This window comes from Aphelocoma coerulescens, chromosome 29 (assembly GCF_041296385.1).
Source record: "Aphelocoma coerulescens isolate FSJ_1873_10779 chromosome 29, UR_Acoe_1.0, whole genome shotgun sequence".
Lineage (NCBI taxonomy): Eukaryota > Metazoa > Chordata > Aves > Passeriformes > Corvidae > Aphelocoma > Aphelocoma coerulescens.
The window spans coordinates 2,337,051-2,350,334 of record NC_091042.1 but is presented as its reverse complement, the minus strand read 5'-3'; the positions used below and the strand labels follow the sequence as shown (position 1 = coordinate 2,350,334).

At 68.8% G+C, this 13,284-nt stretch overlaps 2 protein-coding genes across 2 annotated transcripts; both read left to right on the top strand.

The window, feature by feature from the left end:
• Positions 1-118: 118 nt before the first annotated feature.
• Positions 119-4,527, top strand: NABP2 (nucleic acid binding protein 2). Its single transcript, XM_068997689.1, has 7 exons — positions 119-201; positions 2,593-2,686; positions 2,792-2,930; positions 3,023-3,094; positions 3,171-3,252; positions 4,161-4,227; positions 4,309-4,527. Exons 2-7 carry the CDS (start codon positions 2,608-2,610, stop codon positions 4,467-4,469), a joined length of 600 nt encoding a protein of 199 aa, XP_068853790.1. The 5' UTR covers positions 119-201; positions 2,593-2,607; the 3' UTR covers positions 4,470-4,527.
• Positions 4,528-5,916: 1,389 nt separating this feature from the next.
• On the top strand, positions 5,917-9,867 carry SLC39A5 (solute carrier family 39 member 5). Its single transcript, XM_068997499.1, has 8 exons — positions 5,917-6,293; positions 6,371-6,524; positions 6,646-6,820; positions 7,638-7,807; positions 7,887-8,451; positions 8,986-9,066; positions 9,142-9,332; positions 9,406-9,867. Exons 1-8 carry the CDS (start codon positions 5,917-5,919, stop codon positions 9,553-9,555), a joined length of 1,863 nt encoding a protein of 620 aa, XP_068853600.1. The 3' UTR covers positions 9,556-9,867.
• The last annotated feature ends 3,417 nt before the right edge of the window (positions 9,868-13,284 follow it).

Below are 13,284 nucleotides of genomic sequence, written 5' to 3'. Positions count from 1 at the left end.
CCCGCTTCCCCGCGCTCTGATTGGCTGAGGCCGCGGACTTCCGGGAGCGCCCGCGGCGGCGGCGGCGCCGTGCCCGGTGAGCGCGCGGCGGGAGGTGCGAGCGCCCCCTGGTGGCGGGACGGGAGAGAGGGCGGCCCCGGTCCCGGCCCCGGTCCCGATCCTGGTTCTGCTCCCGGTCCCGGTGGCCCCGGAGTCTCGTTCGTGGGTAGTCCCGTTCCCGCGGTCCTGTCCCCGGTGTCCCGGCGGCGCCGTCCCCCGCGTCCCCGCAGTCCGGTGGTCCCGTTCCCAGCAAGGATGCTCCCGGTGTCCCGTCCCCGGCGGGCCCCTTCCCGCGGTCTTGCTGCCTCCGCCGTGCCGTCCCCGGTGTCCCGTTCCTACGGTCGCGTCCCCGCTGTCCCCGCAGTCCGGTGGTGGCCGGTTCCCGGTGGTCCCGTCCCGTCGCTCCTCGTCCCCAGCAGCGGTGCCTCCGGTGTCCCATCCCCGGTGTCCGGTCCCCGGTGTCCCCCCAGGCCGGTGGTCCCGTCCCCGCGGTCCCAGCAGCGATGTCCCCACGGCCCCTCCCCGATGTCACCCCCGGGTCCCCCGGTCCCGGTGGTCCCATCCCGGTGTCCCGTTCCCACATCCCGGTGTCCCATCCCGGTGTCCCGTTCCCACATCCCGGGTGTCCCGTCCCTGCGGGCCCGTCCCAGGGGTGCCACCGCCGGTGTCCCCCCGGCCCCCCCAGTCCCCAGAGTCCTCCCTGTCCCCGCTGTGCCCCCCCCGCTCCGGTCCCCAGTGTCCCCCCAGTTCTCTGCCCCCCAGTCCCCAGTGTCCCCAGTCCCCAGTGCCCCCCCAGTTCTCTGTCCCCCCAGTCCCCAGTGTCCCCAGTCCCCAGTGTCCCCCATTCCCATAATCCCCCAGTCCCATTGTCCCCCATTCCCAGTGCCCCCCCAGTCCCAGTGTCCCCAGTCCCCAGTGCCCCCCCAGTCTCCAGTGCCCCCCCAGTCCCAGTGTCCCCCCAGTCCCCATTGTCCCCCATTCCCATAATCCCCCAGTCCCATTGTCCCCCATTCCCAGTGCCCCCCCAGTCCCAGTGTCCCCAGTCCCAGTGCCCCCCCAGTCCCAGTGTCCCCCCAGTCTCCAGTGTCCCCTGCCGCTGTTCCCCCCATCCCCCATGTCCCCCTTCCCTTGTCCCCAGTGTCCCCCAGTCCCGCTGTCCCCCCATCCCGGTGTCCCCCCTCTGGTCCCCAGCACTCCCCCCATCCCTGCTGTCCCCCCACAGTGTCCCTGCTGTCCCCCCCTGTCCCCCCACTGTCTCCCCCGCTGCCCCCGCTGCCCCCGGTGTCCCCCGGTGTACCCCGGTGTCCCCCCGTTCCCCAGCACTCCCCCCATCCCCGGTGTCCCCACAATGTCCCTTCAGTGTCCCCGCTGTCCCCAGTGTCCCCCCAGTGTCCCCCCAGTGTCCCCCCAATGTCCCCCCATGCCCCACAGCTCTCCCCATTCCTGATGTCCCCGCAGTGTCCCCGCTGTCCCCCCACCCCCACTGTCCCCCCACAGTGTCCCCGCTGTCCCCCCCATCCCCGCTGTCCCCACTGTCCCCACAGTGTCCCCCCATCCCCGCTGTCCCCACTGTCCCCCCCATCCCTGCTGTCCCCCCCATCCCCACCGTTCCCCCGCTGTCCCCACTGTCCCCACAGTGTCCCCCCATCCCCGCTGTCCCCCCCCATCCCTGCTGTCCCCCCCATCCCCACTGTCCCCCCGCTGTCCCCCCGCTGTCCCCCCATCCCCCCTGTCCCCCCATCCCCGCTGTCCCCCCCATCCCCGCTGTCCCCCCGCTCTCCCCCCACTGTCCCCCCCATCCCCACTGTCCCCACTGTCCCCACAGTGTCCCCACAGTGTCCCCCCCATCCCCACTGTCCCCCCGCTGTCCCCGCTGTCCCCCCCATCCCTGCTGTCCCCCCCATCCCCACCGTTCCCCCGCTGTCCCCACTGTCCCCACAGTGTCCCCCCATCCTCGCTGTCCCCCCCCATCCCTGCTGTCCCCCCCACAGTGTCCCCGCTGTCCCCCCACAGTGTCCCCGCTGTCCCCCCCATCCCCACTGTCCCCACAGTGTCCCCCCCATCCCCGCTGTCCCCCCGCTGTCCCCGCTGTCCCCCCCATCCCCGCTGTCCCCCCCATCCCCGCTGTCCCCCCATCCCCGCTGTCCCCCCCATCCCCACTGTCCCCACTGTCCCCACTGTCCCCACAGTGTCCCCCCCATCCCTGCTGTCCCCCCCATCCCCACCGTTCCCCCACTGTCCCCACTGTCCCCACAGTGTCCCCCCATCCCCGCTGTCCCCCCCATCCCCACTGTCCCCCCGCTCTCCCCCGGCTCTCCCCCCATCCCCCCTGTCCCCCCATCCCCGCTGTCCCCCCATCCCCGCTGTCCCCCCCATCCCCGCTGTCCCCCCGCTCTCCCCCCACTGTCCCCCCCCGTCCCCGCTGTCCCCCCACTCTCCCCCCATCCCCTCTGTCCCCCCTCTGTCCCCCCACTCTCCCCCCATCCCCGCTGTCCCCCCGCTGTCCCCCCGCTGTCCCCCCGCTGTCCCCCCGCTCTGACATCCCCCCCGCAGGCTCCCGCCGGCACCATGAGCACCGAGACGCTGGTCAAGGACGTCAAACCGGGGCTCAAGAACCTCAACCTCATCTTCATCGTGCTGGAGACGGGTGCGTGCAAGCCCCCCCCCGGCCCCCCCCGGGGTCCCCTCGGCCCCCTCCATCCCCCGCTGACCCCTGGGTGTCCCCTGGGTGTCCCCTGGGTGTCCCCTCCAGGCCGGGTGACCAAGACGAAGGACGGCCACGAGGTGCGGACGTGCAAAGTGGCCGACAAGACCGGCAGCATCAACATCTCGGTGTGGGACGATGTGGGGAACCTCATCCAGCCCGGGGACATCATCCGGCTCACCAAGGGGTACGGCAGCACTTGGGGACCCCCAGGGACCCCCAGGGACCCCCAGGGACCCCCGAGTCCCTCGTCATCATCCTCCTCCTCCTCCTCCTCAGCTACGCCTCGGTCTTCAAGGGCTGCCTGACGCTCTACACCGGCCGCGGGGGGGACCTGCAGAAGATCGGCGAGTAAGGACGGGCCCTGGGGGGTTTTGGGGTCTGGGGGGAGTTTGGGGGGACCCCACGGCCCCGCTCTGCCCCGTAGGTTCTGCATGGTCTATTCCGAGGTGCCCAACTTCAGCGAGCCCAACCCCGAGTACGTGGCGCAGCAGTCGCAGGGCAAAGGGGTGAGTTGGGGGGGGGGGCTTGATGTCGAATTCCTCCCAAATGTCCTCTGAATTTTCCCAGAGTTCCCCCAGATTTGCCACAAATCCCCCTAAATATTCCCACCCCCCCAAATTTGCCCCAAATCCCCCCAGGTTTCCCCCAAATCCCCTCAAATTTGCCCCAAATCCCCCCAGATTTCCCCCAAATCCCCTCAAATTTCCCCCAAATCGCCTCAAATTTCCCTAACCCCCCCCAAACCTCCCCAAATTTTCCCCAAATCACCCCAAATTTCCCTAACCCCCCCCAAGTTTCCCCCAAATCCCCTCAAACTTCCCTCAAATTTTCCCAACCCCTCAATTTTCCCCCAAATCCCCCCAGATTTCCCCCAAATCCCCTCAGATTTCCCCCAAATCCCTCCAGATTCCCCCCAAATCCCCCCAGATTTCCCCCAAATCCCCCCAGATTTCCCCCAAATCCCCCCAAATTTTCCCAACCCCTCAAACTTCCCCCAAATCCCCTCAAACTTCCCCCAAATCCCCTCAAATTTCCCCCAAATCTCCCCAGATTTCCCCCAAATCCCCTCAGATTTCCCCCAAATCCCCTCAAATTTCCCCCAAATCCCCCCAGATTTCCCCCAAATCCCCTCAAACTTCCCCCCAATCCCCTCAAACTTCCCCCAAATCCCCCCAAATTTTCCCAACCCCTCAAACTTCCCCCAAATCCCCTCAAACTTCCCCCAAATCCCCCCAGATTTCCCCCGAATCCCCCCAGATTTCCCTAACCCCTCCCCCCCCCCAAATTTCCCCCAAATCCCCCCCGAGCCTGGAGGGAGGGGCCACGGTGGCACTGCCAGGACCCCTCCCCCCCCCCCCCTGCACCCCCATCTCTGTGACACTCGGGGGGGGGGGTCTCCGTCCCTTCCCCCCAGGCCCAGAACGAGAGCGCGACCCCGGCAGCTCCCCAGCCCCCCCAGGGCCCCCCCGCCGCCCCCCCAGGTGGGTACCGCAGCCCCCTCCCCCCTCTCCGTGCCACCCTGCGCCCCCTCAGCCCCCTCCTCACCTCCCGGCTCCCCGCAGCCCCCGACAGCCAGAACGGGAACGGGCTGAGCCCGGGGGGCCCCGCGCACCCCCCCGCCGCCCCCCCGCACCCCCCGAGCGGCCGCATCACCCGCAGCCAGCCCGGCCACCCCAACCCCGTCAGCAACGGCAAAGAGACGCGCAGGACCAGCAAGAGATAACGGGGACCCCCCCGCGGAACCCCCCCCCGGACCCTCCCCGGGACCACCGGCAACTGGGGGCGTGGGGGGGGGGTGGTCCCTGGTCCCCCAGCCCCGGGGCGAGGAGGGGGTGCCCGGTGCCCGCTCACGGCGGTGCCTCCGGGGAGGGCGAGCGTGGCCCGGATCGCCCCCCCCCCCCCCCGCCGCCTCCGGTGCTCGGGGGTCCCGGGCAGGACGGGGCAGCCCCCGGGGGTGGGGGGGGTGTCCAGGCCGTGCCCCCCCCCCCCCCCCCACCCTCGTGCGCGGTCGGGACGCGTCGGGTGTGGGGTGGGTGGGGGGGGGTTAATAAAGAACCGAGCTCTGCCCGCGCCTCCCCGGCTCTGCCCAGCGCGGGGGGCCCGGACCCCCCCCCGCCCGCCGCCCTCCGGGCCCTCCCCGCGGCCCCTCCCGGCACCGGGGCCGGCTGGGAGCAGCTCCGGGGTGACCCTTGGCCCCCCCCCGGGTCGGGCGCAGCAGACGCGGGACGGGGACGGGGACAGGCGGGGGACAGCCAGGGGCGCGCCATCGGCTCAGGTGGGCACGGGTGGGCACGGGAGGGGTCCCGGGGGTGGGGGGCACGGGTGACACCGGCGCCGCACCTGCGGGGGTCCCGCGGGCGGGGGGGGAACAGCGAGACCCGGCCGAGCGGGCGGGGGGCGGCTCCGGGGAGGGTGGGGACCCCCGCGGGGGTGTCGGGGGGTCGGTGGGGCGGCGGCTCCCGGGGTTTTCCAGCCCCACGGCGTGGCCGGGCCCCACGTGGAGTGGGGGGTGGGGGTGGGGGAGGAGCGGCCATCCCGTGTCCGTGTGGGGCTGTCCCGTGTCCCCGACGGTGGCGGGGGGGGGGGGGGCCGGAGGGGGGACACGGCGGTGGGTGGGGGGCTGGGGGCGTGGGCTGGGGGCCGAGGGCTTTATCTGGCTCTCGGTGAAACATTAACTCCCCCGCCAAACCCGCGCCCGTTGCAAAACCTCCCCTCAAGGACGAGGGTCACCCCGTGTGTCCCCCCCTGCTGTCCCCACGACCCCCAAAGTCCCACCCTGCGACCCCACGGGGGGGCACGGGAGCCGCGTCCCCCCTCCCCAGCCCCGCTCCCCGCGGTGTCCCTGAGCCCCGGTGCGGGACACGTGTCCCGGGAGGTGTCCCCGGTGCCGCCTGTGGCTCTCCCTGCGGCCGGACCGCCGGACGGGTGACAGGAGGGTGACAGGAGGGTGACAGGACAGGAACCCCCCCAGTCCTGGTGGCACCGGCACCAGGGTGACACCGGCCCCGCACCCGGGGGACAGCGAGACCCGGCCGGGCGGGCGGGGGGCGGCTCCGGGGAGGGCGGGGACACCCGCGGGGGTGTCGGGGGGGGTCGGTGGGTTGCGAGCGAGGGCTGAGGGGTCCCAACATCGCCGCTCTCCTCCAGCTGCTGCCGCGGGATCCGGCCCCATGAGCCCCCCTGGGCTCCTCCTGGGCGTCCTGGGGCTGCTGGCTCTGGGGACCGGGGGGTCCCCGGGGACACCGGTGGCTCCGGGGGGGCTCCCCGAGGACGCGGCGCAGGAGCACGGCTACTACCTGCAGCAGCTCTTCGGGCAGTACGGGGCCAACGGGACGCTGCCCTTCGAGGGGCTGGCGCGGCTGCTGGGCAGCCTCGGGCTGGGCCGGGTGCAGGTGGTCCAGATCCAGCACGAGGAGCTGGGCCACGGCCACGTCAGCCACCTGGACCTGCTCGAGGTGCAGGAGGACAAGCACCGGCACAGCCACCCGCTCTGGGAGCACGGCGGGGACGCGGCTCCCAGCGCCCCGACCACCGACGGACCCCACAGGTACCTGGGGGTCCCCTCCCCGCGGGGCTGCCCCGCAGCGCGCTGTGCTGGGGGCTCATCACCCCCGTCTCCCGCAGCCCCCCGCCCTCCCGGACGCCGAGCTGGGTGGAGCCGGTACCCGCCGAGCCCCCCGGGGCTGGGGGAGCCTCCCGGCTGTTCCAGCCCAGCCTGAGCCTGCTGGGGAGGGTCCTGGGCTTGGAGCACTCCAGCGCCGACCACCCGCACGACGACGTGAGTGGGGACCGGGGGGGGGTCGCGTTGTCCCGCTCCAGTGCCACATTCCGGTGCCCCCCCCCCCCCCCGTGGAACCGGGACCCCCCAGCGCCGCTGACCGCGGGCCCCCCGCCCCCAGTGCCTCAACGTGACCCAGCTGCTGGTGAATTTCGGGCTGGACTCGGTGCCGCAGCTGACGCCCGAGCAGTTCACGCTCCTGTGCCCCGCGCTGCTCTACCAGATCGACAGCCGCGTCTGCATCCAGCACAGCGATGAGGTGACGCTGCCTCCCCCGGGGGGGGCCCTGTGGCCAGGTAACCCCAAGCCGGGGCTCCTCTCTGGCCCCCGGCCCAAGCTCCCTCGTCCCTGGGGTCCCCCGTCTCTGCAGCCCCATCCCTGTCCCCCCATCGTCTGGTCCTCATGTCCCCTGTCCCCACTGTGATATGGGGGTCCCCATCCCTGGGGTCCCCATCCCTGCATCCCCAAGACCCCCCTTTCCCCTCCCCCCATCCCTGTGCTCTCCTACTCGAGCCGTGCCCCCCTTCCCTCAGTCCTGATCCTGTTGTCCTCATCCCTGGAGTTCTCACTCCACATCCCTTGGGTCCCTATCCCTGGAGTCCCCATTCCCACATCCCTTGGGTCCCTATCCCTGGAGTCCCCATTCCCACATCCCTGAGGGTCCCCATTCCCACATCCCTTGGGTCCCTATCCCTGGAGTCCCCATTCTCACATCCCTTGGGTCCCTATCCCTGGAGTCCCCATTCCCACATCCCTTGGGTCCCTATCCCTGGAGTCCCCATTCCCACATCCCTGGGGGTCCCCATTCCCACATCCCTGGGGTCCCTATCCCTGGAGTCCCCATTCCCACATCCCTGGGGTCCCCATTCCCACATCCCTGGGGTCCCTATCCCTGGAGTCCCCATTCCCACATCCCCTGGGTCCCTATCCCTGGAGTCCCCATTCCCACACCCCTGGGGTCCCCATTCCCACATCCCTTGGCTCCCTATCCCTGGAGTCCCCATTCCCACACCCCTGGGGTCCCCATCCCTCCATCCCCAAGGCCCCCCCACTCCCACCCCCCACTCCCCGTGCCCCCCCTGCTCCGGCCGTGCCCCCTGACCCTCCCCGCAGCGCTGGGCTGGGGGCTCCTGGCCGTGGTGTCCGTGAGCCTCCCCTCCGCCCTGGCCGTGCTCCTGGTCCCGCTGCTGAGCCGCGGCTCCTTCCGCTCGCTCCTGGCCTTCCTGGTGGCCCTGGCCGTGGGGACACTCTGCGGGGACGCCCTGCTGCACCTCTGGCCCCACGTAGGTACCGCCGCGGGGGTGGCACCCGGGGGACACCGCGGTGTCCGCGTCCCCTGAGCCGCCGCGTCCCCGTGTCCAGGCGCAGGGGAGGCACCAGGAGCCGCCGTGGGAGCCGGGCCCCGCGGTGCTGCAGGGGCTGGCGGTGCTGGGGGGCCTTTACCTGCTCTTCCTGCTGGAACTGCTCCTGGGGATGCTGCGGCGCCGGCGGGAGGCCACGGTGAGAGCGGCGGGCACCGGGCGGGCACGGGGCCGCCGCCGGGGCCAGCTCTGCACGCAAACGCCTCCGTTGTCCCCAGGGACACCCCCATGGAGAGACCCCCGGCCTGGCCGCGGGGGTCCCGGCACCGCCACGGGGAGGTACGACCCCCTCGCACCCTCCAGAGCCCCCCGCTCCGGCCCCGGCCCCGGCACCCACCGGAGCCGGGGTGTCCGTCCCGCCGCAGGGACCGAGCTGCGACACCTGACGGCACCGGACCCGGAGCTGGAGCTGAGACGCCCCGAGCCCCCCCAGGGACCCTCTCCCGGACACTCCCACGGACACTCCCACGGCCCCGCGCTGCCCCTCGGCTCCGGGGCCGCTGACATTGTGTGGATGGTGGTGCTGGGGGACGGCATCCACAACCTGACGGACGGGCTGGCCATCGGTGAGGGCGGGGACGGGGACCGGCACCGGGACGGGGACGGGGAGGAGGATGGGGACGAAGATGGAGGCAGAAGGGATGCGCAGGGACAGGAGGATACTGGGCACGGGGGGAAGGGGTGCAGCGGGGACAAGAGACACAGGGTGAGTGAGGGGCGGGGCACAGGGGACAAGGGACAGGTGTCGCATCGGGAACGGGGGGACAGAGGGACAAGGGGTGCACAGAGCACCAAGGGTGAGGGGACGGGGCTGTGTCAGGGGCAGGGGGACAGGGGGACAAGGGGTGCCTTGGGACCGGGTGCCAAGGGGTGCACAAGAGCAGCAGGGACAGGGGCACGAGGGGCGCGCGGTGGTTCAGGGGCAGGGGGACAAGGGCTGCATCGGGACACGGGGACAGAGGGACAAGGGATGCATCGGGGATGGGGGACAAGGGCTGCCGGGTTTATTGGGGACAAGGGGACAGAGGGACAAGGGGTGCCCGGCGCGTCGGGCACCGGGGCCGTGCGGGTCCGGGACGAGGAACCCTCTCTCCCCACAGGAGCCGCCTTCTCGCACAGCCTCTCCAGCGGGCTCAGCACGGCGCTGGCCGTGCTCTGCCACGAGCTGCCCCACGAGCTGGGTGAGTCCCTGGCCCCCGCCCTGGCCCCCCGCCAGAGCTGGGGACAGCCCTGAACCCCCCCTCCGGTGGCCGCAGGTGACCTGGCGGTGCTGCTGCGGGCGGGCACAGCCCCGCGCTCCGTCCTGCTCCTCAACCTGCTCTCGGCGCTGCTCTCCTGCCTGGGGGTGGTCGCGGGGGTGGCCCTGGGGCAGAGCGGGACCCCCCTCGCCCCCTGGGTCCTCACCGCCACCGCCGGCATCTTCCTCTACGTGGCCCTGGCCGACATGGTAAGGGGAGTCTGGGGGTGGGGTCCGGGGGTCTCACGGCGACCCCGCTGAGCCCCCCCCTGCTCTGCCCCAGCTCCCCGAGGCGCTGCGGGGCTCCGAGGGTCCCGGCGAGGGCACCTGGAGCCGCTTCCTCCTGCAGAACGCGGGGTTCCTGCTGGGCGCTGGCATCATGCTGGGCATCGCCCTGGCCGAGGGGCACCTCCGCTCCTGGCTCCAGCCCTGAGGGGCTCGGCCCCGCTCGCCCCCGCCGCTGACCGGAGCCCGAGCGGGCGGCGGGACCCCCACCCCGCCCTCAGGACGGGATTTTCCCCCCTCCTCAAGAACCCCCCGGGGGGATCGGCCGTGCCGGGAGCCTCAGGCTCAGCCCCGCGGGAGGGGACTCGGGGGGTCCCCTCGCTGCCCCGCGGCCTCTCCCGGGGTGGACACGCGGCTCCGGGGCTGGATCCGAGCGTGTTCCCTCTCCTGAACCCCCCCCCCCGCGAGGAGCCGAGGAAGGACCACAGCTCTCAGAAGCGAGAATTGATCCAGCGCCGCAATAAAAAGAGCAGGATTTGGTCACAGGGGCTGGATTTGCTGCCTGGCTCCTGTCCCCGCGGGTGTCCGGCTCGGGGGACAGCGGTGGCACAGAGAGGGGTCTCGGCGTGTCCCTGTCCAGCTGTAGATGCGCCAAATTTGGGGGGCGGGCGCCGCTTGGGACCCCTCAGGGGGTTTGGGCTCCTCAGGGGTCTGGGAGCCCATCCTGCAGTGGGGCTGGGAGCCCTGGAAAGGCTGGGACCCCATCCCACAGCAGGGGGTGAGACCGCTTGGGGGATTGAGACCCCATCCAACAGCGGGGGTGAGACCCCTCAATGGTCCAGGAGCTCTCAGGGGGCTGGGACCCCATCCCGGGGCAGGGCTGGGACCCTTCAGGAGGCGGAGACCCCTTGGGGGCTTGGGACCCCTCGGAGGGTTGGGACCTTGTCCCACAGCAGGACTGGGACCCCTCATGGGTCCAGGAACCACTCAGGGGGCTGGGATCCTGTCCCACAGTGGGATTGGGACCCTTTGAGGGGCTGGAACATCATCCCACAGCAGGACTGGGACCCCCTCAAAGGTCCAGGACCCCTCAGAGGGCTGGGACCATGTCCCACAGCAAGACTGGGACCCCTCAGGAGCCCGGGACTCCTCAGGGTTCTGGGACCTCTCAGGGTTTTGGGACCCCTCAGGGTTCTGGGACCCCTCAGGGACCTGGGACCTCCCAAGGTTCTGGGACCTCTCAAGGTTCTGGGACCCCTCAGGAGCCCGGGATCCCTCAGGGTTCTGGGACCACCCAAGGTTCTGGGACCCCTCAAGGTTCTGGGACCCCTCAGGGTTCTGGGACCTCCCAAGGTTCTGGAACCCCTCAGGGTTCTGGGACCCCTCAGGAACCCAGGACCCCTCAAGGTTCTGGGACCCCTCAGGAACCCAGGACCCCTCAAAGTTCTGGGACCCCTGAGGGGATCCAGGACCCCCCAGCACCTCCAGCCTGTTCTCCCACCGTGCTTTGTCCAGCTCAGCCGGACCCATCCCAGAGGTCATTCCCGAGGCAGAGCTTGGAAAGGTCATTCCCGGGGCAGAGCAATGCGGCAGAACCCCGAAACCCCCCGGAATCAACGCGCAGAGCCCCAAAACGCGGCAGTTTTAGCTCAAACCTCCGGGAACCGACGGGCTCAGAAAAGACAAAAAAAAAAAAAAGGTCAGGAGGAAGTCGCAGCTTCTCCAAAGCTCCCGAGGAACTCGGGAAGAGCAACAGGAATCCCTGGATCCCCGAATCACCACACCCACGGAGCTTTCCATGCGAAGTTTCCTTTATTTATTTTCAAGTTGACGAAGAACAATATCGATAACGACTGGGTCGAGTAAGGCTATTTTCCTCTTTTTTTTTTTTTTTTTTTTTTTTTGTGTGTGTGTTTTTCGTTATTTTTTTTTTCCCCCCCTCCTCCTCTCTTTTATTTTTTTTTTTTTTTCCATCTCCTCTCCCCTTTCCCCCCTGCACGGGAAGAGGTGGGGCGGGGGGGGGACAACAAACCGAGGCCCGGGAGAAACGGACCCGCCCACGGAGGAGGAGTCGGCGGTACCTGACAGGTGATGATGAGGTTTTCGTTTTTGTCCTGTCGGCGTCAAAGGAACATTTATGTGCATAAAATACAGAGGTGCAGCATTGACACGGAGGATATTTAAAGACACAGAGTTGCTACAGATGCCTTAGAGACGCGTTCCCCCCCCCCCCATCCCCAACTGCCCCGCGGGGGCTCCGGCTCCGGCCCCCTCCAGCCTCGCGCCGCAATTCCAAGGATTTTTTTAGGCTGATGTTTCGGGTGAGCCTCGGCTTTTATTCGTTTTTGGGGGTTTTGTTGTTTTTTTTTTGTTTTGTTTTGTTTTTGTTTTGTTTTGTTTTGAAATCTCCTTTCACTGCCGAGCCCAGAAAATTCCAGCTGGGAGAAGAGGATTGAACAGCTCCTTGTGTCCTTGGAGAAAAAGAAGGGAAAGGGAAGGGAAGGTGGAAAGGGAGTGTGGGGGGTGGGGGGGGGAAGGAAAGGAAAAGGAAAAACAAAGCCCGAACCGAGGAATCCGCGTGTCCGTGCCGGTATCCAGTGGGAAGGGGTTGTTCTATTCCTTTGGTTTCTCACTGAAGGCAAAGGTGGGATCCGACCCTGACGTTCCCACCCGGGAAGGAGCCGGGGAGCTCCGCAGGCCCCGCGGAACAGCGGGATAAAATCAAGGAGGAAAAAAAAAAACCCAAAATAAAGGTGTTTTTTTTTTTTTTTTCTGGGGTCTCTGCTTTTGTTGGTTTGGGGTTTTCCTTGTTCCTTCCCCTCCTGGGAATTGGGATCTGCATGGAGCCCCCCCAGATCAGGGTGCTCCGAGCACCCCGAATGGGAACAAAACCAAAACGGATTCCACGTTTTGGGAGATTTTTGGGGTTTTTTTTTTCACTTGGCTTTTCAGTGCTACTTTGTTTTGTTGGGTTTTTTTTTTTTTTGATCTGCCGGATTCCAGCCCCGGGATGCGGCCGGGAGGGGCCGGGGGCTGCTCTTGTGGGATTGGGGAGGGGTCCTCGCTCCGTCCGGGAAGGGAGAGGAGAGGGAGGGGAAAGGGAATGGGAAGGGAGAGGGAGGGGAGAGGGAAAGGAAGGGAAAAGGAAAGGGAAAATGGGAAAAGGGTGGGAGAAGGGTGAAAAGGAGATAGGAAAGGGAGAGAAGGGGTGGAAGAGGGAAGGAAAAGGGGTGGGAATAGAGGTGGGAAAGGGAATGGAAGTGTGGGACAGGGCTTTGAGAGGGATGGGGAGGGAAAAGGGGCGGGAGAGATGGGAAAAGGGGTGGGAAAAAGGGTGAGAAAGGGAGGGGAGCAGGAGGAAAAAGGGGTGAGGGATGGGGAATGGGTGGGGAAAGGGATTGGAGAGGGGAGAGAGAGGGGCGGGACAGGGACGGGACAGAAGCAGGACAGGGATGGGAGAGGTGACAGGGACGGGACAGGAGCGGGACAGGCGGACAGGAGAGGGACAGGAGAGGGACAGGGGGACAGGGACGGGAGCGGGACATAGGAACACGGGGACACGGGGACAGGAGTGGGACGGGAACGGGACACAGGGACGGGAGCGGGACAGGAGCGGGACACGGGGACAGGAGGACAGGAGCAGGACGGGAACGGGACAGGGGGACAGGAGCGGGACAGGGGGACAGGAGCGGGACACGGGGACAGGGGAACAGGAGCAGGACAGGAGCAGGACAGGGGGACAGGAGCGGGACGGGAGCGGGACAGGGGAACAGGAGCGGGACACGGGGACACGGGGACAGGGAAACAGGAGCGGGACAGGAGCGGGACACGGGAACAGGAGCAGGACACGGGGACACGGGGACAGGAGCGGGACAGGAGCAGGACAGGGGGACAGGAGCGGAACAGGGGAACAGGAGCAGGACAGGGGGACAGGAGC

Bases quoted from the DNA above. Each gene is read 5' to 3' on its own strand.
- NABP2 (XM_068997689.1), top strand. From the start codon at position 2,608: ATGAGCACCGAGACGCTGGTCAAGGACGTCAAACCGGGGCTCAAGAAC. The intron at 3,095-3,170 runs GTAAGGACGGGC...TCTGCCCCGTAG, and splicing joins GACCTGCAGAAGATCGGCGA to GTTCTGCATGGTCTATTCCG. The intron at 3,253-4,160 runs GTGAGTTGGGGG...CCTTCCCCCCAG, and splicing joins AGCAGTCGCAGGGCAAAGGG to GCCCAGAACGAGAGCGCGAC.
- SLC39A5 (XM_068997499.1), top strand. From the start codon at position 5,917: ATGAGCCCCCCTGGGCTCCTCCTGGGCGTCCTGGGGCTGCTGGCTCTG. The intron at 6,821-7,637 runs GTAACCCCAAGC...CCCTCCCCGCAG, and splicing joins GGGGGGGGCCCTGTGGCCAG to CGCTGGGCTGGGGGCTCCTG. The intron at 9,333-9,405 runs GTAAGGGGAGTC...GCTCTGCCCCAG, and splicing joins ACGTGGCCCTGGCCGACATG to CTCCCCGAGGCGCTGCGGGG.